Source organism: Rhinolophus hipposideros (genome assembly GCF_964194185.1).
Source record: "Rhinolophus hipposideros genome assembly, chromosome: 5".
NCBI classification, from domain to species: Eukaryota; Metazoa; Chordata; class Mammalia; order Chiroptera; family Rhinolophidae; genus Rhinolophus; species Rhinolophus hipposideros.
The window spans coordinates 101,817,601-101,842,378 of record NC_138051.1 but is presented as its reverse complement, the minus strand read 5'-3'; the positions used below and the strand labels follow the sequence as shown (position 1 = coordinate 101,842,378).

Below are 24,778 nucleotides of genomic sequence, written 5' to 3'. Positions count from 1 at the left end.
GGCGCTGGGCGGGCGGGCCCAGCCCCGGCCCCCGCCCTCTGGGCCCGGGCGGGGGCGCAGGGCCGCGGAGGCGGATGTGGGCGGGCGGCCGGGCGGGGCGCGCGGGGCGGGGACGGGGCGGGCCGGCGGCGGCGGCGGCGGCGGGACGGAGCGGCGGCGGCCGGCCCAGCGCGCGCGCAGCAGGCTCCGGAGGACGCGAGGCGCGGCCGCGCACGAGCACCGGGCCCGCGGCGCGAGGCCCGCCGGACAGCGCCCGCCGCCGGCCCGCGCCGCCCCAGCCCGTCCCCGGCCCGGCCCGCGGGGATGCGGAGCGGCGCGCGCCGGAGGCCGCGGCCCGGCTAGGCCCGCGCTCGCCCGGACGCGGCGCCCGGTGAGTCCCGCCCGCCGCCGCCGGGGCCCGGATTTCCTCCCCGCTCCGCCGCTTTGTTCCCGGCCGGCCGGGCCGGGGCGCGGGCGGCGCGGCCGGAATGGAGGCGCGGGAGCAGGAAGTGGCCGAGCGCGGCCTGGGCGGGGAGGGCGCGGGCTAGGGGTGCGGGCCGCCGGTGCCGGCCTCCCTCATGACCTTGGCGAAGTGGCCCGCCGGCCGGCGCGGCCGGGCCCGGACGGGGGCGTCTCTGCGTCGGGGGCTCCCCGGCGCCTGGCCAGCGCTGCCCGGAGCACAGGAGGCTAAGGGGCCTTAGGACGAGGCTCGCCCCAGCCCTCCTTCCAGTTTGGGGGTGGGCCATTGGAAGGAGACCTCATCTTCCCGTAGACAAAAAGTTGTCCCTGGTGGCGGGGGGCCCAGGCCAGCCCACAAAGGACTACTATCCCTCGTGGGCCCTGAAACTGCTTCCTGACCTGAGTGGGCTGTGGAGGTGCTGCCCACCCATCCTAGAGGCTGGGGTCTGGAGGGCAGCTAGGGCTTGGTCCCCAGATTGGAGGGTGGGGGCAGGTGTGGGTGGGACTGGTTTCAGAGTACTGCCATGGTGGACAGAGTTGGGGCATGGGCCTGTGATCTCAGGCCACAGGGCCTCTTCCTTCACTCCTGGGCCGCTGGCCTGCCTCCAGGCCACCCCTGCCTGCTCTGAGCCCCTGGTCGGAGTGAAGGCCCTGCAGCTTGGTTCCCTGCCCCCCCCCAGCTGAAACATACAGTTTATAAACCAATGTTGGGAGGCAGAAGGAGGGTTTCCTTTCGAAGCACAGACTACTTTTTAAGAAGTTGTGGCTTTGGTAATGACAACAGTCGCGTAGTGTCTGGTGAAGGCACTCAGTACCGGGCAGCAGGATACAGGTCCCTTTGGGTCCCGCCAGTCCTGTGCAGAGAGGCAGCCTGGGTGTTGGGCTGTGTGTGTGAGTGTGTGTGTGTGTGTGTACAGATGTATTTTTACACATGGGCTCTCGACAGCTGTCTGACTCTATCAGCAGCAGGGCCTTCTCAGGCCTGGGTGGGGGTAGGGTAGGGGGACATCCAGAGGCCTTGGAATCCAGCCCTCTGCCTCCAGGCCACGCCCACTCAGTGTCACCAGAGCCCCCAGTGCCCACTATGCTGGGGCTCAGAGCCCTATCCTCACATGTCATATCTTCCCGCTGCTGCCCATGGGCCTGCTGAGCACATCGGCACTTTCTTAGGCAAAGTGTGTCATCCCTATCCTGGCATCACACACAGGCAGTGAGTGGGGTCTAACCACCCTCCTAAATTTAGCCTCAGACCGTCAATGCAAAGCAACCTTCTCTGGGTGCCCAGCCCCTGCCTCAGGAGGCCCGTGAGGTGGTCTGTGGGAGGCCATCTTCGTGGTTGTGGGAAGACCCATATTGGGATCCATTCCAGTGGTTCTCAGGGCTCCCTGCCTGGCCTGGGTGTCCCAGAGTGGAGTCTCTTAGGGCCTGCCCTCTGATTGCCCATCTGGAGGGTAGCAGAATCCTGGGATGCCCAGAACAGGTCATGTGAGCACTGGGTTTTGAGGGATGTCTAGGAGTTTATCCAGCAGGGGAGCCATGGGGAGGGTCATGCAAGATGAACGGCCAAAGTGTCTACTTGAGAGAGGGCCACTGGTGGGCCATTGTGGGCGGGTGCCAGGACCGCTGTGTTTGTACAGCGCCCCCCGTTGATTGCCTTTTGGATGCTCTAATTACGGATGTGTAACCGCCCTGGACTGGGTACTCCTTATAGACGGGCCCGTCTGAACCTCTTTGTCCCCAGCGCCCAGTGCTGAGCCTGGCAAACCAGCAGTGCCTGGTCTACACTGGCCGAATGAATGAACCAGATTCAGGCCCGCAGGGGCACCGTGGCTTAGGAGGGTCGGGGGAGGGGTTCACGTCACCCTGGAGGGCTCTGGGCTCCCATTTATGCCAGCCGCCTGTACTTCTGGTGCTGCCTTCTTCCTGTTTGAATGTCTCTCCCAGTCTGGGGCAGGGAGGAGGAGCATGTGCCCTGCCCCCACCTGTGGGTGGGAAGACTGTGGATGGAGAACGGGGCACCCTCACCAGGAGCTTGGGGAAGTTGGGTGGTGTGCGCTGAAGCAGTCGGGCTGCCTACAGGAGGTGGCCTGCTGAGTCGGCTGCTTAGGGAGGCTGGGATACACTGGGAGGGCCTTTTGGGGATGGAGTGATTTGTACAAAAGCCAGGGGGAGTGGGAATGGGCTAGGTGAGAGGGACGGAGCTTTGAGGGCCTTTTATTAGGTCTGTGGTGGGAAGAAAGTGAGGGGCGGCAGTGACTCAGGACTGAGGGGAGCAGGCCCCACGGGAAGGTGCACCCAGGCTGAGGCCCCAGGTGGGACGAGCCTTCTGGGCTCATCACCACGTCGGAGGAGTGGCCCCTAAGCTAGACACAGCCTCACACTTCCCTTTGCTTCTTCCAGAGGCTGTGGGTGCTGGCTGGGCTCAGGGAGACCCTTCTGAGAGAGGAGCGTGAGTGACGCCTGGGCTGCCTCGGCCCGCAGCAGCGCACAGCATGACCGACGTGGCCATCGTGAAAGAGGGCTGGCTGCACAAAAGAGGTCAGTGCCCCTGGAGGCCTGGAGCCAGGGGCCTGGAGCCAGGGCGGCCTGAGCTGGCCCACAGGCTTCCTTCAGGTGGCAGGTGCTTTGGTGGCCTGCTGGATGGGAGGGGCCTCCCTGGGGCTCCCAGACCTGCCCAGGTGAGCTTCCAGGGCCCAGTGTCTCCCACGGTGTGCAGGGCATGGCCTTGTGGGTCCCCCTGGGTGGGGACGTGAGGCCCGAGGCCCGGCCTGTAGCCTGTCTGGCTGGCGGTGGAGTGACCGCCTGGCTGGGCCTGGTTGGCAGGGAGAGCTGCTGCTGCCTCCCTCCCCACTTTCCTGGAAGGCAGCAAGGACGCTGGGGCTGGTCCAAGGCCTAGCTCACTGGTGGCCCAGGGCACTGCCTGAGGGCTCCTGAGGGCAGGGCAGGGTTGCTGGGCCTGGGCTGTGGGACATGTTTGTGCTGGAACTGGCTGACCCTGATGCCCGCCCAGCCTGCCCGCTCCTTCACTCACGCAGCCCTGTGCCCAGGGAGAGCCTCAGGCAGGAGCTGTTGGGATGGGGGCTGAGGCTTTGGCCCCTCATCTTCCAGCCCTGCCCCCACCCTCTGTTGCTCGGGGACAGGCAGTGGGGGGATGGACAGGCCTTACCCCGAGGTGCCCTGGGCAAGGTACCCTGCCCTCCTGCCCAGGACAGGGATTGGTCAGCCATCCCCCTCACTTCCTCTTCTTCCAGACCTGTTCCCTCCCAAAGTTCTGGTGACCCCGTGCTCACCAGACCTCCAGCTACCTCTCACACTCACCCTCCCACAGATGGCATGTGGGCGTCCCCCTCCCCACCCCAGGATCCCACAGGCTGTTGAGAGAGGGAACCTCAGAGACAGATGGAGCAGACAGGGAGGTGTGGCAAAAGCGGGTATGAGGAGCTGGGTTTTGTGGGATGCATAGGAGCTCCCCAGCAGAACAGGGAACGTGCAGGAGCTGGGGTGGGCGGCAGAGGAGGGGCGGAGATGAGGTCGGGGGCTGCAGAGAGCTCGAAGCAGGGGACCGAGGATGTGGTCAGCTGTGTGTTTTTAGAGCTCAGTCTGGCAGCTGTAGGGAGGACTGCGCTGGGCCTTGACGGAGGTGAGGCGGCTGCAGGGGCCTGTGGTCATGGGGAGCCCTGGCTACCCCAGGCCTCCTGCACCCCCCCCCCCCAGTGCTTACCCTCTCCTTGCTCCCCCGTCCCACTTCCTTTGCTGGAGCACCCCTGCCCCGCCCCCAGTCAGGTCCAGCTCCAGCCCCCCCTCCCCCCCACTCCCCTGTTCCTCTCCTCCGCGCCTGGCAGCCACACGAGGACATGGTCTCACTTAGGAGGTCCCCACCTGGGACCAGGACCTCTTAACCTTGGCAAACATTTGGTAACTGAATGTTAGACGAAGAACTGACCCAGAAGACCCCTGCGATGCCTGCGTGAGCTGACGTTGTCAGTCGGGGGGTGTGTCTTCTGAAGGGCGGGCGTCCAGAGAGCTGGCTTTGGACTCGATTTGAGTGCCCTGTCATGGGTCCCTCTGCAAAGGGCAAGTCCGTGAAGCTCCTTGGGCTTTGGTGTCCTCATCTATAGAAGGGGGCTGATGTCGGGAAGGCCTAGAGGAGTACAGCTTGTGGTTTGTGGGGGGCCAAAGTCAGGGTGCAGCTAGGCTCCCCAGCCTCCAGGCCAGGAGAGAGGGTCCTGTGCCCCCTCCGTGCCTGCCCGTCCTCCTCTGTCCCCAGCCCAGGCAGTGTGCGCTGTGCTGTGGTGGGGGCCGGGGCAGGGGTGGCTCCTTGCATAGCCCAGGAGGGGATGTGGCTCGTGCAGGTGGGTGTCGTGCTCCGGCCCGGGCACCGTGTCCCACCTGGCTCGCCCGCCCCTGCTTACCAAGGAAGGCCTGTCTTCATGGGCGCCCCTCATTCCCCCAACTCCCCATTCCAGGGCCCCTGTGTCGCAGACGCGTTTGACTGCCCCCAGCCAGCTGCCTCCCCCACAAATGCCACTGTCATGTTCCCTGCCGTCCTCGCGTCCATCCTTTTACTAGTCTGCTCTTCCTGTGTGCTAGAGTTTGGGGTGACTGGGTGAGGGGCACAGGCCATGGAGCGGGGAAATGGGTGGTTTCGGGTTAGCTGTGGGGGGAATCAGGAGCACCCGATTTGGGGCTGGGGGGGTGACAGGGTGACATCTTTGCTTTGCGTCCAGCAGCAGGTCCCCGTGCACTCAGCAGACAGGAGGTGACGGCTGGAAAACTGTGCTCATGCCTGGCAGCGGGGGGCCATCACCACGTTTCCCTGTCTCACCCAGCCATCCCGAAGGTCCCACCTCCCTGTCACTCTCCGAGAAGCTGCCCCAAGCTGCCCTGTCACGTCTTCCTCCTCTGGCTCCTGGCTGTGGCCTCCGGTTTTGTCCTCAGGCTGTGTGCTCTGAGCTAAGTCTGCAGGCCCAAGTCTCCCTGAGGCTGGCATCCCTGCCCACTTTCCCTACGCCTGATGGGCTGGCAGTGCCGAGGCTACAGCCCAGCTCATGGAGAGCTGCTCTGGTAGAGCCGGTGCTGTGTCCCCAGCCCATGGACAGGCCAGCCGGACCAGGTGGGCCGGGAAAGGGGAGGAGGGCAGTGAGATGAGGGGACAGAGGGTGAAGGAAGGGGCTGTAGGCTCTCGAGAGCAGTTGGGCCTGGGACGGAGTGGGTACCTACCCAGGCTCATGCAGGCTGACTGCTGGCCGGGAGGGACCCAGCACAGGAGAAGGCCTGGCTGTCCTCAGCAGGCAATGGTCCAGCAAGCGGGGTTCCCCTGGCCCTGGGGCCTGCCTGGAAGTGGCACCTGTGCGGTATGTGGGTGTCTGTGCCATGTTTGTGTAGGAGGTGTGTCCGAGCCCCAGGTGAATTCCACCCCAGGAGCTGCACAGGGGCGGGGGGGCTGTGTCCACAGCTCAGTGGGTTCTGGTGTGTCTCAGGCCTTGCTGTGCCCCACCCTGAACCTGTCCCTGGCCCAGACCCTCCCCCAGCTCCAGGCCCAGAAAGGGGAGGCCCTTGCCACCCTTGCTGACTAGCTCCCCAGCGTCTGTTCAAGAGGGACGTGGGCTGCTGGGGCCATGGCTCCTCCAGTCTTGGGTATTCCCTGCAGCCCTCATGTGGCTCTGACGTGGGGACAGTGTGGTTGCACATTGCTGGCGTGACCCCACCCCAACTCTCCTGGGGGTCCCTGTGGGGAACGTGGAGTGTGAGCCTGGCCCCCTTTGGAGGAGGCAGTGGCTTTGCTGAGCAGACCCCAGGGGCTGCAGCCTGTGGGTGCCTGTGTAACCCATTTGTGAGCGCAAACTGCTGTGGAGCCCCATAGGGCTCCTCGGTGTCACATGGACGTGCCCTGCAGGGAAGGGCTCAGCGGGATGCTGAGGGACGGAGCCTGCTTCCTTCGCCCTGTGTCCCTCCTGCGCCTCAGTTTCCCTGCTGTCAGGCAAAGGGCAGCCCTAGATCTCATCCTGGTCACACGCCTGTGGCTATGGCTTTGGTCCCAGCAGTTTGTTTGGTGGGCTCTGCAGCTCGTGCAATGCCCTGCGTCCAGGACTGCGCCCGAGGGTGGCAGCAGGGGCAGGGCCTCTGCTCTGAAGGGCAGTGCCTAGGAGGGCAGGCACCTGTTCCTCAGGTGCGGTCCTGGGCTCCTGGCCGTGGCATGAGGCCATGCATGTGGCCGTGGCCGTGGCCGACGCTGGCCTAGCAATGTGGGGCTGAATTTCCTGTTTTGTGAGTGTGTTGAGTTCTCCCTTCAAAACAAACAACAAAAGAGGAAGCTTGGGCCTTGCGCCGGGGGTGAGGGGTCGCTGCCCGCCCAGCCCTGGTCCCTGGGCCCTTGCCTGGTGGTTCCAAGTGGGCAGCGCTCCAGCCTCCTTCCTGGTTGCCGGGTGCTCTCTGGCCACAGCTGCCCTGCACTGGGCCAGACTCGATGGGGGTCACAGAGGGGAGGGCCTGGGGCCCTGGGACAGCCTCTGTTGATACCCCAGCTGCCCTGGGTAGCACAGTGCGTGTTGTGCAGAAGGGAAACAGGCCTGGAATGAGAGGGGTGTGGGGCTGTGTCCACAGCATCGTCCTGAGCCCCGCGCCCAGATGCCGCCGCCTCCAGCTCTTGGGAGCCCGAGCTGGGTTGCATCAGGCCTGTTCCTAGAAGTGCCGTGGGAGGGTGAGGGCAGGGAGCTGGCTCCGTCGCGGCTGGCGTCCCCTCTGCCTGGGCACACCCGGCCAGGCTTGGGGCCAGCACCCTCCCCGAGGGCCATCCCGTAACTGAATCTGGCTGCTGTCTCTCTGCCCGCTCTCCAGGGCCACCCCACAGTGGGCAGAGGCCACCGCCCCTGCCCACTCACCATGCCCGGCCCAGGCCCTGCCCGGCGGCCCCACCAGAAGGCCCCCCAGCCCAGACCGGGCCCTGGAAAGGTTGGCAGAGAGCCCTGGAGCTCTGGGCTGGGCTGGGCCTGGTCAGGGCGAGCCCCTGGCCAGCTCCCGGGAGCGGCGTGCCCCCACTCAGCCCCTCTCGCTTCCTTTCTTCCTGGCCTAAAGCAGCTCTGACGTGTTGGGGTTGGTGTGGGGGGTTCTTTGGTGCCGCTGCTACCACCGCTGGGGGCTCTGGGTAGGATGTCCAGCTGGGCCCCAGGACTGTAGCCCCCCCACTCATCTCCCGGGGGTACCGTCTGCCCAGAGGCCTCCGCTGGTGGTCCCTGTTGGTGGTGGGGGTCCCAGGACACTGCAGGTGCCTTTGGTGGGAGCCCAGTGGCCCCGGGAGACCCACTCGGGCAGGTCACCAGGGCCTCTGCTGGTGAGGGCTGACGCCCCTCTCGGGTGGGGCGTGGGGGCAGCAGACACGGTGGAGGGCACATGGTGGGCCTGAGGTTGGGCGAGATGTGTGGGGCGCAAGGACAGGATGTGAGATGACAGGGCAGGGGGCTGGGAGTGCACAGCCTCCACCTGGTCACAGGAGGGGCTGAGAGAGCACATCCCCCCATCACGTGGCTCTGAGTTAGGGCAGAAATAAATGAGAGAGGGCGGCTGTGGGGCGGAGGCCCCTTCTGGAGGGCACATCCCATGGCTGGCGTGTCCGCACCCCCACCCGTGCTTTCTCCTGGGGGCATCGAGGCTTAAGGCCCATGCCCCCGACAGTGCCTGGAGCCCTTTGCCCCAGCAGGAGAGGCTGGGGCCACTTAGGCAGGGGCTTGGCTTGCCGCTTCTGAGTGTTTGCAGAGAGGGGCTGTGGGTGGGGCCGCCACCCGTGGGACTCGCACATGTCACTGTCCTGGCTGCAGGTGCTCAGGGCAGCCAGAGCCCTGGGAGGAGCCTGCTGTCCTGCTCAGGGCTGTCCCTAGTGGGGCTGGGCCGTTTGCTCCTGTGCGCTCGCTCCTCTCCCCTAGTCCTGCCTGGGAAACCCGGCGCCTTTCTTGGCACAGGAGTGACAGGTGTGTCCCTAGGGCACATTCTAGAAACCCAAAATCTGCGTTATGTGGCCTCGGGCAGGGGCCACCTGACAGCCTGGGCCAGGATTGGGGCTCTCAGGACTCCCCTTTCATGGGGCCTGTGACTTAAGAGTCTAGCAGATGGGGAACCTGGGGGACTGGCAGGCTCAGGGCTGCCCACTGCCTCTCCCGACCCCCCAGGACACTCTTCAGAGGGAGATGGAGCTGTGGCTGCCCCTGAACCCCAGTCCCAGCCCAGGTCTTTGAAAACCAGCGCCCCCAGACCCCATCATAGTGAGACCTGGCACACATCCGGTGGGGAGGGCAGGTGACCCAGAGGCTGGCCTGATAGGATGGCCCTGAGGCGTGGGCTGTGGGGAGAGTGCCCACACAGCCCGCCCAGGGAGGCCAGACAAAGCCCATGGGACTCGTGCAGGGAGAGCGGCTCGCGGCACAGCCAGTGGGCACAGCAGGTGGCACCTGGACAGTGGGGCTGTGGCCCGAGACGGTCTCCACACAGGCGGTGACATGGGTGAGGGCTGTTGGGCTCTGGCGCAGGAGACGCGGCGTGAGGCTGTGGGCACAGGCCGGAGGCCAGTGGATCAGGGCAGAGGCTGTGCGTCCAGAGCCGGCGGGCAGGACTGGGGTACCCAGGATGCAGCAGCCGCAGGGTGGGGCCAAAGTGGACTCTTTCGGGCCTGCAGGGGGGGGCGACGTGGGGCACCTGAGGGGGAGACGGCCAGTGGGTGGGGTGTCCAGGCAGACGTGCTCCAGCTGTGGGGGGTTGGAAGGGGAGGTTGTCCTGAGGCCCAGATCCGGGTGCCATCCTGGGCAGCAGGAAGGAGAGCGGCCCCCAGCTCACCCGCTGTGCTCGGTGCTTCTGACTCGGCCCTCCCTCCCACCTCCCCCACACATGCACGTTCCCCCTAAGTTGACACTGGGCTGTGTCCTTGGAGCCCAGCCTGCGTGACGGCAGAACCGAAGACTTGTGAAGGGTTGTTTGTGTCAAGGAGCGAGCCCAACCCGGGCATCAGGGCCTGGGTCCCTGGTCACCACCTGCCTCTCTGTGACCTTGAGAGTCCCCTCACTTGAGTCTCAGTTTCCCCAGGGGGCTTGTGGGTGTAAGGATCCCTGCCTGCCCGGGCAGGATCATGGGTCGGGGGGAGGTCCGGGGGCTCGGTGCTGTGTCAGGAGGCGTCAGTCCTCTGCTTGGCCCCCGCAAGGAACCCGCAAGTGCTGTCCTTGGAAAGGCTCAGCCCTGTGGATTCATGCCCGCAGACCTGGGCTGTGCTGGGCGGGGGTGCGCCCCCCCTTCCCCTGACCCTGCTGGTGGGACAGGGACCATGCCTGGCCCAGGCAGAGGCCCCTCGAGGTGACCCGTGCCGCTGCCTGGCGGGCGACGATGGATGGGCCGCCGTCAGCAGGGCCATTTGCTCGCTGTGCTGGGGAAGGTAAATGGGCGCCCGGCAGCTGTCGGTGCGATGGATGTGTCGTCGGCGGGGGAGTGCGTGGAGGCCGCTGCTGTCAGCTGGCGGCGCTCCCCAGGCCTGCTGGGGCTCGCTTTGCTGTGGAGAAACAGCTCGGTGCCGCCTGGCGCCCTGCCAGCCACCGCCACCACTGCTGCGCAAAGTGTTTATCCAGCAATTTCCCCGAGAACTGGGGACTTGGGGAGAATGCTCACAGAGCTCAGGGCGTGGTGGCCGGTGGCTGTGGCCCAGGTGCCACGTGCTGGGCGCTGGAGGGGCCGAGACTCCTGGCGGCATGGCAGGACTGAGCCCAGGCTGCCCACAGCACACAGTCCCCCAAGTCTGCTGCCTGGGTACCTGGGACACGTGGCTGGCAGGTGTGGCGACGGGCCCTTGGCCTCTGCCCGGCTTGTCTTGCCCCCAAGCCCTGGCTATGTGGCCTGTTAGGTGATGAGGGCTGTGGCAGGGCCAGGCTGCCAGCCAGGAGTTTCCTGCCTTTGGGGGTCCTGCAGCCCCTTCTTGGGATTGCACTGGCTCCTAGGATGATCAGGACAGTGGAAGGGACCCCTGGTTAAGGGCACTTGGGGATGCCGAGGGGGCTGCGAGCTGAGGGGCCCTGGCGGGGGAGCCCTGGTCTGGACACAGGAGCTTGGCTAAGCCTGTGCACCCCCACCCCTCCCAGGGCAGCTGCCTCCTGGGACCTGGAGCCCTCACTGTGGGTGTGCTGGCCTGGAGGTTGAGGTGCAGGGGCACAGCCCCTTTCCTGGTGCCTGGCTGGGAGGAGGTCTCGGAAGGGCAGTGTGGGCCCCTCCGCACCTCAGCCCAAGTCGGGGTTCTGAGAACCCCACGGGGGCACCACTGAGTTTTCATCTGGCCTGCCTGCCTGCTGGCGGGTGCCGTGGTCCCTCGGGCTGGGGTGGGCCCCGGAGCCCCAGTGCTTTCCAAGGCCTTGGAGTGTTTGCACGGGGCAGGACTGGGGGGCCCCTGGCATCTAGGGCTGAGCGTCGGGTGTGAGTGGCAGCAGGGAGGAGACACGCCCTGGGCCTGGTGCCAGCCAGTTCTCACTACCCACGAGTGCCCACTGCTGGGGAATCAGCCTGGTTGTGGGCGGATGTCTGGTCCTGGGGGAGGAGTGAGGACCCTGTTTAGGGAGCAGTGTCCTGAGGGTAGACTTGAGTTTCCCTTTTGTCACCTGCCTGTGTCTGTGCCTGGAGTGAAGGTCCCATGGCCAGCACTGCTGATGTGTCTGTCCCCTGCCCCTCAGGACTCCAGGGCAGGTGCCCTCCGACAGGCATCCTGTGACTGAGAGGATGGTGGTGGCTGGGCACGGGCGGCCACCTCCAGCCCTGAGAGTGCGTGGGGCCCCAGGGCCCCTGTCTGTCTGGCCCGACGCCTGCCCGGCATCCTGTCTGGGCTGGACTCATTCAGACGCAGGCCGTGGCTCAGGCTGCAGCTGGTGCGGCTGATGGCCCCTGAGGGACCGCCTGGCTGGACCTTTGTAGGCGGGAGCATCTGAGACACTGAAGAAAGGGGTCTGTATGTCTGGGAGCCTTGACCCTGGCCTCCCCAGGGCTCCCGCTCCTCCCTGCTGAGCTGCCAAGGGTGAGCAGCCAAGCTAGGCCCCCGTTCCTGGCTCTGGGGCTCAGCCCTGGGGGGTGTAGGCAGGGGCAGCGCGGGTGACCCTGGTCCCTCTGGCCCCAGCCTCTTCTGGCGAATGTTGCTCCCTTGGGCCCCCCGTTCTGGATTCTAGAACCTTCCCAACCCTGGAAGTGGGCTTGTGGGTGCAAGCTGGTGGAAGGCAAGTGCAGAATCCCGTGGCTGGGTGCGTTCTGGGTGCCCGGCAGCTCTCGCACCCCCTAACTCACAGTGGGGAAACAGGCCCAGTCTGGTGAGCAGGTCCCACCAAGTGCAGGCACAGTGTACCGACTGCACACGCAGGGCGCGGCACTGGGGGGCCGGCGGCAGTTGGTGCATCAAGATGGATTTTGGGGGCTGCATGGTGAGGCGCTCATCACTCTCCTCGCTCAGTTAGCGTCCTGCAGAGCAGCAGCTGGCGGGATGGGAGGCACTCCATCAGGGTCCGACAGCTCCAGACTGGCGCGCAGGAGGGTGGGAGCAAGCGGCGGGTGGCTGGCATGCCCCTGGAGCCGGCTCTGCTGGCGCCCACCCGCTGCCCAGGCGGGGAAGGGGGACCGGGGAGGTTGGTGGGGCCGTCCCAGGCCAGGGCAGGAGCCAGCATACGCCCGAGGGTGGCTGGACCGCAGCCTTTCCAGCCGCCCATCCCCAGGGGCCTGGAGGGTGGAACTGGATGAACGCCCGCTAAACGCCACTGGGGTGGGAGCAGGTGGCTAGCGGCTGCTCGGTCCTTCCTGGGCTTGTGGTGTCTGGGCCAAGTGGTGACCTCCACCTGGAGCTGGGGACGCAGCCTGTGTGTGAGCTCCCTGGGAAGAGTGCTGGGAGTGGCTGCAGGCCCCACTCCCCAGCGGCCCTGGGTCACGCACAGTGGGGGCAGGGCCTCAGAGGCCACACCAGGGGCCCTGGGTTAGAAGCGTCCCGCGGGCCCTTTGGTCCTGTCCAGGGCTCGGCTTGGCCCAGAGTCAGCGACCCTACGCCCTCCCTGCCGCTGCCCAGTCGCTCCTGTGAGGAAGGGCTGCCTCATTAGTAAGTTCTCTGCTGTTGTTCAAACTCCTTGCTTGGCAAAATGTAAATGAAACATTTTTTCTGGGTGTCAGTATGAAAAATGACAGTCACTCGAATATCACAGAGGACATCTGCTCAGTTCCCTTGTGAATGCCTGTTTACGGCTGATGTCGCAGAACTTTTTGGGAGACTTTGCCGTGGACGTGGGTGACCTGTGGGTGCGGTGCCGGGGTCCAGGGTGGCCGGTCTGGCCTGAGGAGCACACGGCCGCCCCAGGCCTGGCTTCACCCTGGTACCCAGGATGGTGCTCTGTTGTCATACTTGCGGTGAGGGCTCTGTCCCGAGTGCCCAGCCCGGGGACGGACGTGCTGCAGGTGGGCAAACCCAGGAGTCCCATTGAGTGTGGTGCTGCCCTCACCACTGGATGCCAGGCTCCATCCTCAGCCAGGGGTCAGCCATGGTGAGCTGCCCACCTGCCATTGTTATCCCAGTAACTGTTTCGGCCAACATCTGGCTGGGGACAGCTGTTGGCTTTGAAGCCCTGAGTGGGTGGCTGTAGCTGGTGCCCGCTGGGGACACGCTGGCTTGGTGCCACCTCCTCCAGGACGGCCCTCTGGATTGGGCCAGACGCCCATCAGTTGTGCCCTTCCCCCCATGTCCAGGTGCCCACCTGGCCACTTTCCAACACAGGTGGAGGTGGGCTTTTCATCAGAGGTGGGTGCTTTCGCGGGTGAGCTCCGCCGTCCCTCTCACCCTGTCCACCCCCGTAGAAGGTGATAGTGGTTGCACAATTGGGTGTCCTGGGCGCAGCCGTTGGGGGCTTGTCTGGGGGGGGAAGACATGGCCTAGCAGCACAGCCCCTCATGGTTCTGTGTCCCCAGGGGAGTACATCAAAACCTGGCGGCCCCGGTACTTTCTGCTCAAGAATGACGGCACCTTCATCGGCTACAAGGAGCGGCCGCAGGACGTGGAGCAGCGCGAGTCACCCCTCAACAACTTCTCGGTGGCGCGTAAGTGCCTGCAGGGCCGTGTGAGGATGGGAGCACTGGCTGGGCAGCAGGAGCCACCCTGAGGTCCTTCTGGGCCTCTTTGTCTGGGGCCGGCAGCGGCCAGGAGCCAGCCTGGGCAGTGCTGGCTCCGAGTCACCTTGGGGACAGTTAGCAGCCAGCTCTGTTTGGTGGGGGTCTCTGTGCTGAGTCCCAAGACTGGCTACCCTGGAGTTGTTCTGGGGCGCTCTTGCTCTGGGACCGGAAGGCCTGGCCAACTGGGGACAGCCCAGCGTGGGGCAGCTAAAACCAGGGGCCCCTCCAGCAAGGGTCAGAGGGAGCCCTCCAGGGCCTCTCTGCCAGCCCCTGGGTAGGGAGACAGGAAGAGGGTACACAAGGGCACCCAGCTTCTGGGACCTTCGAAACTCCCAAGAAGAGCCTGTGGCTGTCCCCTGGAATTCTCAGAGGCCATGGGCCCTATCGTGGTGTGTTTGTTTTGCCATTAGCTGGGGTGGGGGCTACCCCACCTGAGGGATGGGCAAGGGGGCCTGGCTGGCCTGGGGCATCTCCCAAAGCTGGGTAAACTGGCATTTTTTCTAAACTGTGCTGCTGTGTCCTCGTTGTCTACCTGTGGGGACGGCAGGCATGACCCTCCCCATGGGGCTGGCAGGCCAGGCAGGCGTGGAGATGGGCGCGGTCCCGGGCTCTGCCTGGGGGCTGGCCCGTGACAGGCCGGTGGGTGGGTGAGTGACCAGCTGCTGAGCCCCAGGTCTGTCCTAAGCTTCTGTCTGCAGTACTGGGTGCCATACCCCCCATGGGGGTCCCGGGCTCCACCTCTGTTTCCTTCTGATTTCCCTACCCTCGGGCTAACTCTGCCCTCTGCCGTTCAGCCCCGTACCTCGCCAGACCCCAGGTTCTGGTCCAGGGTCTCAGGAGGGTGTAGCACAGCTGGGCGGTGCCCAGGCTGACGGGGAAGGACTCCTGTAGAGGTAGGCGCATCCTGGCACTGGCTGCCCTGGCTGGGCATTGCCAATGCACCCACTGAAGGCCTCTGGAGGTGGGCGGAACACAGCTGCTGCCACCCACGGCCCCAGGCAGAGGGGCTTTATGGGGAGCGGTGCTTGTGAGGTCTGACCCCCCACCCCTGCTCCTCATGCCTCTGCAAAGCAGCTGGTAGAGGAGGGGCCCTGAGTGAGGAGAGGCCAAGGAGGCAGGTACCCCTATCTTGGCGGCATACCCCTATCCAGGCCTTGGCTGGCCTGGGAGCTGCAGGGCTCCAGCAGGAAGCTTGGCCCTGGTGGGGGCTGCCTTGCTGGGGGTGAGCCCCTTGGGAGTGCTCCCCAGGTCGAGTGCATGGGGCTGAGGAGGCACATGGGACGGCCAGGGGCTGTCTGAGCGGTGTGGGGGGGCGGGGCCTTGAAAGCAGGCCCTAGGCCACTGGCACCGCCAAGGGACCGAGCTGTGCCAGACGGGGAGGTGGTGCTGCTGGGGCCTGCAGCCAGGGGTCGGGGGGTGGGAAGCTAGGCCCTGGAATGGGTCGCGGGAGCTGGCAGTGGGTGTGCAGGGACCTAGGAGGCCGGCCTGCCCCAGCCCAGGCCTGGCAGACAGCTCCCCGTGCTTGTCTGAGCCTGGCGGGGTGCCCATCCCGTTGCTGGGGCCAGACACTGGGATGTCAGCCCCTTCGCTGGCCCCACAGCCCCCTCCTGCCTCACAGGCTGGGCCAGAATCCAGCCTAGGAGCCCTCAGCGGCCCCCACACTCATGCACACCCCTCTCCGGGCCTGGCACATTCCCAGTTGCTTGGCAGCAGGTATGCATGCTACACGTGTGTGTGCTCAGGTGTGTGTAACCCAGCTGTGTATAGTCAGGCCTGACAACCTATACTCCCGTGGAGCCCAGACTCCCAGCACCCCCGGTGGCAGGGCTGGCATCAGTGGGGTAGGTCACGTCCTCCAGCCACCTCCAGGACAGGCAGCCTCCCCCTGGGATCAGTCCTGCGAGAGGCAGTGGGGCCGGTAGTCATGGCATGGTTGGGGAAATAGTGGGCGAGCTGCTTTCCCACGAGGCCCCCACCCCGCCAGCCCTTCCCGAGACCCTCTGGTGAGTCGAGGGCCATGGCTTGGCGTGCAGTGGGAGGTTGGCCTCACCCAGCCGACACCTGCTGGGGTGGCTCCAGAGCAGTGTCTTGAGTGGGAATGGGGTCCCAGCCCCATTTTATGAGGGAAACCGAGACATGGAGAGAAGAGGGGTAGGGCTTTCCAGGACACGGTGGGTGGCGTCTGCGGCGTGCCCACGCTCACCTGCTGGCCCCACCCCCTAGAATGCCAGCTGATGAAGACAGAGCGGCCCCGGCCCAACACCTTCATCATCCGCTGCCTGCAGTGGACCACGGTCATCGAGCGCACCTTCCACGTGGAGACACCCGAGGAACGGTATGGGGGTGTGTGGGCATGTGGTGTGCCCCCTGCTCATGGCACCCTCGCTCTCCAGTGCTCCCAGGCTCTGGGGTGGGGCCTGGGTCTCAGTGTCCCCCGGGTCCCAGATCCTAAGTGGCTGTGACCTCACCTGAGCACTCTGCAGGGAGGAGTGGACGACTGCCATCCAGACGGTGGCCGACGGGCTCAAGAGGCAGGAAGAGGAGATGATGGACTTCCGATCAGGCTCGCCCAGTGACAACTCAGGGGCCGAGGAAATGGAGGTGTCCCTGGCCAAGCCCAAGCACCGCGTGGTGAGGCCCGTCCCACCCCCTCGGAGGCACAGCACTCACGGGGTCCCCACGGCTGGCCTCAGCGCTCTGGGATCCCCCCACCTCCCTCCTGGGCTCCTTCCCTGTGGACAGCAGTCTGACCATCAGAAGCCCATGTCAGGAGGAAGGCACGGACGCTGGGGTTCCAGAGGCCTGGGCGCTGTCACTCCCACCGTGTCCCAAAGCCCAGTGCTGACTTGGGGTACTTAGCCCCATATTGTCCTGTGACATGTGGACTCCAGCCGCCCTGGGCCCCACCTGTGCCAGCCCAAGGTTGGTCTGGTAGCCCTGGGCCCATCACCCTCTGCCCCCTGACCCTGGCCCCCTACCCCTGCAGACCATGAACGAGTTTGAGTACCTGAAGCTGCTGGGCAAAGGCACGTTCGGGAAGGTCATCCTGGTGAAGGAGAAGGCCACAGGCCGCTACTACGCCATGAAGATCCTAAAGAAGGAGGTCATTGTGGCCAAGGTCGGTGCAGGGCCGGCACGGGCGGGGGCAGGACGCCGGGGGTGGGCAGGGGCTCACTCAGCCTGTCTTCCAGGATGAGGTGGCACACACGCTTACAGAGAACCGTGTCCTCCAGAACTCCCGGCACCCCTTCCTGACGGTGAGTGGTCCCTGTGGTCACCTGGGCCTCTGGGCAGAACTCGGCCCTTCTGTGGCCAGTGTGCTGGCGGGAGCCAGCCACGGATCAGGTGGACACTCACCAGCCTGTATCTAGGACGGAAACGGGGCTTCCTGGGCTTCAGCACTCCGGCACTGGTGGGCAGGGTGGAGGTGCCTGACGTGGGGCTGGTGGGCCATGCTTGCTGACCCCGTGTGCAAAAGGGGACAGGTGACCTGGGGTTTCTCTCTGCTCTGAGCCCTAGGAAGCCCCCCCAGTACCCGTGCCTGCCCTTCTGCCCACAATCTTCCAGATGCTTCCATGTGGGGCTCAAGCCAGGAAGGGTCCCTGTCCCAGGGGACTTGGCCCAGGAGGAGTGTATGCAAAATCGTTATCCTTTGGGAACAACAAGGAATTAGCTAGAAGTTGGTTTGCCAGGCTCGGCCAGCTCCTCGAAGGCATGGGCAAGCTGGTCAGCAGGTGGCTGCAAGGGCCCCCACTCTCCTAGGGGTCAGGACTTGGGTCCTGTGTGGTGGGGTCAGCCTCTGGGGTCTTGCAGGGCGACAGTATGGCATGGGGACCCCACCCTTGCCCAGCACAGTGCTGAGCTTGTCCCTTGTCTGTATTTTCTGTGACCCGGGCTCAGCTCCAGCTGCTTGACTAGATCCAGGGGCAGCATTTGTGGGTGAGACTCTGGTATCCGCCTGCCCTTTTAAAGCAAGGCCGCCTGTGGGGAGGTGGCGGGGCAGCTCTGCATGGAGGTCATGTCCTCCCCTCGTGGGGTCATCGAGCTGCTGCCCACTGCCTTGTCCGGGGAGCCCCCAAGTTCACCGAACTTGCCAGCTTCTAGATGCTCCTGCCATTCAGAGACTTGCCCCACACCCTGCGTTGCTGGTCCTCCGAGCCTGGCCCCTAGGGCAGCATCGCGTCCCTGCCCCGCCGGAGGGCCGCTGTCCCAGCCCTGTGTCCCTCGCAGGCCCTGAAATACTCCTTCCAGACCCACGACCGCCTGTGCTTCGTCATGGAGTACGCCAACGGTGGCGAGGTAGGGCTGCGTGGCGGCCGGCACTCGGAACCTCCCAGCGCGGGCACTGCTACAGGCCTGGTGGCCGGGGCGGGGGGGTTCCCGGCCGCCGCTCAGGCTCCCGTCCTGCAGCTCTTCTTCCACTTGTCGCGGGAGCGGGTGTTCCCCGAGGACCGGGCGCGCTTCTATGGGGCGGAGATCGTGTCGGCCCTGGACTACTTGCACTCGGAGAAGAACGTGGTTTACCGTGACCTCAAGGTGCGCCTGCCCGGGTGGGGGCGGGGCCCGAGGGGTGGGGGTGGGCCTTGACCCGAGGCCCCTCCCACAGCTGGAGAACCTCATGCTGGACAAGGATGGACACGTCAAGATCACCGACTTTGGGCTCTGCAAGGAGGGCATCAAGGACGGTGCCACCATGAAGACCTTCTGCGGGACGCCCGAGTACCTGGCCCCCGAGGTGCGCCTGCCGCGTGCCCCCGAGTGCCCCAGCCCCCTTGTCCCAGCCGCCTGTGACCCGTGCGTGCGTCTCCCAGGTGCTGGAGGACAACGACTACGGCCGCGCTGTGGACTGGTGGGGGCTGGGCGTGGTCATGTACGAGATGCTGTGCGGCCGGCTGCCCTTCTACAATCAGGACCACGAGAAGCTGTTCGAGCTCATCCTCATGGAGGAGATTCGCTTCCCGCGCTCGCTCAGCCCTGATGCCAAGGCCCTGCTCTCGGGGCTGCTCAAGAAGGACCCCAAGCAGCGGTGAGCGTTCGGGGGCAGCCCTGGTGGCTGTGTGTGATGTCCTTAAGCAGGACTGGCCCAGGCAGAGGGGCCAATGCCGCTGGGGCTGGCTGGGACCCCACTCCTGCCAGCAGCTCCTGCCCACCCAGCATTCTGCAGCTGCTGGGGCTTATCCAGGGAGCTGTGTGTCCCCACTGCCTGGACGCACGTCCCACCAGGCCCTCCCTGCACTGCCCAGGACTGCACTGTTGCTATCTGACAGCCTGGCCGCACCCAGTGGGGGAGGGCCCTGGTGGGTGGCCTGAGGCCTGGGTGGGCAGGTGGCAGCAGCGTCCCCTTGTCCTGTGTCCTCCGCAGGCTTGGAGGGGGCCCTGACGATGCCAAGGAGATCATGCAGCACCGCTTCTTTGCCAGCATCGTGTGGCAGGATGTGTACGAGAAGAAGGTGCGTGGGGCTGCTGCCTGCCCGCCCACGCACATCCACACACCGGCTCACCCACCCACCCATCATTCACACCCACACACCCACTCATACGCATATCCACATTCTCCCCTGCACAAACCCTGGTGCACACCCAACCATGCACTCCCTCAACACCCGTGCACACCCACCCACATACACACCCAACCACACACACACATACACACTCACCCCCACACACCCACCCACGTACTCACAACCACACTCAGATGTACACTCCCTTCCACCCCTGCACTCACATCTACCCACTCACAGCCCTGGGGCTCAGAGGCTCTGCACGGCTTGTCCCTCCTGAACGCGGTGCAGGGTCCCTGCTGCAGGAAGAGCTGCGTGCGTGTAGATTCCCGTGAGCCGCACCCCATCAGGTTTGGGCACCAGGTCTCCCTCCTAGTGCTGTGTGCTGAAGGCCGGAGGTGCAGTCAGGGCACTGCCCCTGCCCTCAGTCTCTCGTGCTCCAGGGAGAGCCCAGGCTGGCTGTCCGGGTGTGCGGGAAAGGGACACCACCTGCCCTACCTCGGCAGGGACACCTCCCAGGAGGGAGGCAGCTGCTTTCCGCACACGACCCTGTGCCCTGGCCCAGGTACCTGGGCGTGCTGCGCGCCATCACCAAGCACGCGTCTGCCTGGTTTCCAGCCCACCCCGTCCTACAGGCCACACACGGCTGGCTAGGCCTCTGTCCTCCCTGGGAGTCCCTCCACCCCTACCCCCACTCTCATCCCCACTCCTTGCTCAGCACGTGTCCTGGTGGCCAGCCCTGAGGCCTGGCCCTGCCCTGCGAGGGCTTGACTCCTCAACCGAAGCCTCAACCGAAGGCCCCCGACCTCAGGAGGGGCAGCCCTAGGCCAGGGTCTGCAGAATTTTGGGGGTGCTCAACGACAGCACAGTCTTCCCGTATGCACATCCCTTTCCAGTTACCCTCAGGTCCTGGGTGTTCTGGGTCATGAGTCCTCTCTGCAGCCAGACTCAGCCGGGCCAAATGGTGTCCTTGAGCCGTGAACGGGGCTGGATGGACCCCATACTCAGGACTCACCTCCTTCCTGTCCCCCAGATAGGAGCTGGCAAAGGCCCCAGAGTCCCCATCCTCATCTCCTGGGTGGGAAGATGGCAGGGAGGCTCCAGGAGCCCCGTGGGTTTGGCAGAGCGTGGACAGAGCAGTTCCTCTGGTGCTCCAGGACACTTGGCTGGGGCTGGCGTGGGTGGGTCCTGGGCGTGGGCAGTGGCCCACTGCTGCTTGGGCCTCTCCCAGGGCTATGTCGCAGGCCCGGAGCCCTGCCCTGCAGGTGGCTGGCACTGGCCTCTGCTCCCTGGGCCTGGGAGGCACGGCTGCCCCTTGGGCCCGCTGCAGCAGCCAGGTGGGTCGGGGGCCAGTGGGATGTGCCTGCATCATGATCCAGCCCAGCGGCAGCCCCCGCGGTATGGTCAGGAAGGCGTGTATGTAAACGGCATCTGCTGGGGGAGCGGGGAGCCCGCCACATACTCCTCGTTCCATGGCGCCCTTTTCATCACCAAGACAGCCGGAGGAAAGATGGGTTCATTGTCTCCTGCCTGGGGATGTGGGGTCCTGCTGAGCTGGGACAGGGCCCAGACCGCCGCCCTCCCCAGCCAGTCTCCTTCCTAGAGCTTTGTGGGGGGGCGGCTTGGACCACCTGGAGACAGCAGTGGGAACGTGGGGCGTGATGTGCCGGGCCATGCAGAGCCAGCCTGTAACTTCCTGCCCACCCCGCAGCTCTGTCCGCCCTTCAAGCCCCAGGTCACATCGGAGACGGACACCAGGTATTTTGACGAGGAGTTTACGGCCCAGATGATCACCATCACGCCACCCGACCAAGGTGAGGGGCCATCTCCCACCAACCACCCCTCTACAGACGGGAGGATTCGGGCTGCCCTCACTGAGGCCTGTGGTGCTCACCTTTCCTCGGAAAAATCCCCTGTGCAGAATGGTGCTCGGGGTGGCTGTCCCTGCCCCCAGCACTGGGGCTTGGGCTCACTGGGTGCAGACGTGGGGTCCGGGAGGCGAGCCCCGACGCCTGGCCCGGGGTCTGAGCCAAGCCTCCCGCCTGCAGACGACAACATGGAGTGCGTGGACAGCGAGCGGAGGCCCCACTTCCCCCAGTTCTCCTACTCGGCCAGCGGCACGGCTTGAGGGCCAGCCCCGCCGTGCTGGTGGGCGCAACGTGGACGGCCACACTCCTCATGGACCGGGGAGGAAGCCTGCAGGGACCATCTGTATTTAACGTTTTCCTCACTGGCTGCCTTTGGAGGAGCCACGCCCTTCTCAGCATGGCTGGGGACATCTGGGGACATCTCCTGCCACGGGCAGGGCTGTGCGTCTTCGAGGCGGTGGCTTCCCGGCCGGCAGGCAATCGGGAGGAAGGTTGTCCTGCGGTTTTCTTAATTTATTTCATCCAGTTCTCCAGACAAGGCCTCAGCCTTCAGAATGCTGAGATTCACGGAGGAGACGCTGAGGACTTCTGCAGCCACGTGTGATTGGGGGTCCGGGTGGGCCCCGCCCGTGGCCCCTCAGTCCCTCTCGCCAGCTGTCTCTGGCCATCACCACCTTGGTCCAGCCCGGAGGCAGCAGAAGCAGCCCGGGCGAGGCCTGGTCCCTTCTCTGTCGCGTGGGGGCATGCAGCAGCCCGTCCCGTGGCCCGAGATGGGGCCACGGGGCGGGCGGGGCGGGGGTTCAACCCTGGAGAGGGAGCGGTTGAAATCTTGCTGTGCATTTGGGGGGTTCATCTTAGAGAAGAGAGCCCCTCCTGCCTCCCCTTCTTTCCCTTGGGATGTCTCACCCTGATGGCTTCCCCAGTAGCACGACCTTTATACAAGCTTCACTGTCCCCAGGCGCCAGCCCCTGCCCGGCGCTCCTGCGTCCTCCGCACACTGCGCTGCCCCGTGGCGTTTTTTTTTTTACATTCAACTTTAGTATTTTTACTATTATGAGACTTCCCCTCCAAATTCTTCAATAAAAATGGCTTTTCAACTTTGTGGCTTGTTTTGCTGTTGGGGAGCAGCCTGTCCTTTGTGTCCGGAGGCCCGAGGACAGCCTCCAAGGGAAGGTCTCCCTGCCCTGGGTCCCCTAGGAGCTGCCCAAGCGGGGTGCCCTGGCCGTCCCTGTCGGTACCGACTTCACCCGGCCCCATGACCCCGCGGAGGCCACCCGGCCACCCGGCTGCATGGCCACCTAACCACCAGGAAGGACCTCACAGGGCCCAGAGCTGGCCACGGTCACGACCTGGGCCACAGCCAGGCCCCTGCGACCCAAGGAGCCCGAGCGGCGCGCTGGAGGTCACGGCAACCTTGGACGGTGCGGAGGGCGGAGGGCGCCCCCGCGGAGCAGCCCCGCAGGGCGTGCTGCGCGCGCCACCTGGCGGCCGGGGGGGAGCCAGCAGCGCAGCAAGGAAGGCGTGGTGGGGGCCCCGCCCAGCAAGAACCTCACTGCCTGGTCCCTCAGGCCACGGGGGCCAGGGAGCCTGCACATACCGGCGGCCCCCACCGCACCCCTTTTGTGAGGGGCGCCCTGAGGAGCACGGGGTGGGGACAGTCCAGGTCTGGGGGCATATAGGAAGCAGCCCAGTCCCGAGTCCCCGACGGCCCGTTGTGACAGGGTGTGAATTATATCACACCAGTGGCAATGTACACAGCTGTTTTTTCTAAACCACAAACGCGTACCGTCACACACTGTGCTTCGGATGGAAGAGACATCCAGGTTTCAGACACATAAAATCGCGCATCAGATGGGCCCTGCGTACTGTTGGGAAAGTAAACGGTGCAGCCTGGCAGACGACAGTGGTCCCTTGAGAGATTAAAAACAGAACGACCCTGTGACCCAGCAATGCACTTCTGGGCATATCCCCCAAGGAACTAAAAGGGTCCCAAAGACGTGCGGACACACTCACAGCGGCACGCTTCACCAGAGCCAAGATGGGGAAGCCACCACGTGTCCACAATGGATGATGGGTAAGCCAGCTGGTCCACCGACACACTGGGACGTCACTCAGCCTTACAGAGGACACACACCCTGACACCTGCTACGACACGGATGGACCTTGAGGACACAGGCCTAGTGAAATAAGGCAGACACACGGGGACCAAGTCTGTGGTCCATTCACCTGAGGTCCCTCGGGAGCGGGGTCCAGAGACCGGAAGCAGACGGTAGCGCCAGGGCTGGGGGAGGGGATGAGGACTTAGTGTTAGGGGCGCAGAGGTTCCCCTGTGCGGGGTGACGGGAGTTCTGGGGGTAGGGGGAGGTGATGAGTACACAACGGTGGGACTATTGAAGACCAGAGCTGCACACTTAAAAATGGAAAACAGTAAAGTTTGTGTATTTTCATGCAATAAAAAAGACAAAAACATGCATTGCAGAAACCAGAAAATATGGGGCTGGCCCAGTGGCTCAGGCGGTTGGAGCTCTGTGCTCCTGACTCCAAAGGCTGCGGTTCGATTCCCACATGGGCCAGTGGGCTCTCAACCACAAGGTTGCCAGTTCGGTTCCTTGACTCCCGCAAGGGATGGTGGGCTGCACGCCCTGCAACTGAGATTGAACACGGCACCTTGAACTGAGCTGCTTCCCCGATGGCTCAGTTGGTTGGAGCGCGTCCTCTCAACCACAAGGTTGCTGGTTCGACTCCCACAAGGGATGGTGGGCTGTGCCCCCTGCAACTAGGCCTGGAGCTGAGCTGCGCCCTCCACAACTAAGATTGAAAGGACACAACTTGACTTGGAAAAAAAAAATCCTGGAAGTACACACTGTTCCCCAGTGAAGTCCTGTACCCCTGCTCCCAATAAAATCTTAAAAAAAAAAAAAAAAAGAAACCAGAAAATACAGCTATGCCCTTCCATTATCCCCAAACTTTAAGCAAATAGCTACTGAAAGTGGCAGAAGTGGTGTAGAAGTGGGGAAGTGCCTTCAAACTGGAGCTGGAGTGTCAGGTGGCGGCCCCACCAGCCAGGCTGAGGGTAATGTGGGGCCCCTGCCGTGATGGGGCGCAGAGTGCCTGAGGGACATTCCTACTGTCCAGGAGAGGCTTCAAGGTCACAGGCATGACACAAGCACCACGTCATTTTGTGTCCCATCTCAGGTGAATGGGGTGATGAGCAAGTAAAGGGTGGGATCCCCCAGTCAGTCCTTTCTGCAGCTGCGTCCACGGAGAGCAGTGAGAGCGCCAGGAGACAGAGAGAAAACTCCTGGGTGCCATCCGCCCTGGCCAGCCAGGTCAGCGCAGGCAGGGAGGGACAGGCCATGGCTGGGGCCTGCTGACTCGTGGCCTGGGACTGTGGGGGGGCAGTGAGGGCCAGCAGGCTGGGGGTCCACGGCCTGGCCTGCAGGGGAGCTGTACCACCTTCCAGTGTCCCACACAAGGCCAGCCTCAGGAGGGACAGGTAGAAACAGAAGAGACTTCAGCACTGGGACTGCCCGTTCTGCGCAGGTAAATGGGGCTCTGATGGGGCACCGCCCAGGCCCTGGGGGCTGCGGGCCAGCCCAGCAGCATCTAGAGAAGGCTGACAAGGACGTGGGGTCCCGTTGTGGTGGGAACAACCCTGGGCCAGCCCCCCAGGCACCACCCCTGGAATGTCCGCTCAAAGACAGAATCTATCATTCAGTTCAATACATTCTTAGGCCATTCTCTTGCTTTTAACTAGTTGTGTCTTTGTACTTAAAGTGAGTTTCTTGTAGGCCACAGAGTTGGGTCTCAGCTCGTTGTCCT

General features: G+C 64.6%; 1 protein-coding gene across 1 annotated transcript; it reads left to right on the top strand.

Annotated features, from left to right (window-relative positions):
* Positions 1–248: 248 nt before the first annotated feature.
* On the top strand, positions 249–22,058 carry AKT1 (AKT serine/threonine kinase 1). Its single transcript, XM_081048640.1, has 14 exons — positions 249–370; positions 2,839–2,976; positions 13,387–13,515; positions 15,811–15,922; positions 16,071–16,218; positions 16,574–16,705; positions 16,779–16,844; positions 17,818–17,886; positions 17,998–18,123; positions 18,194–18,322; positions 18,399–18,613; positions 18,950–19,037; positions 20,800–20,902; positions 21,137–22,058. Exons 2-14 carry the CDS (start codon positions 2,931–2,933, stop codon positions 21,214–21,216), a joined length of 1,443 nt encoding a protein of 480 aa, XP_080904766.1. The 5' UTR covers positions 249–370; positions 2,839–2,930; the 3' UTR covers positions 21,217–22,058.
* The last annotated feature ends 2,720 nt before the right edge of the window (positions 22,059–24,778 follow it).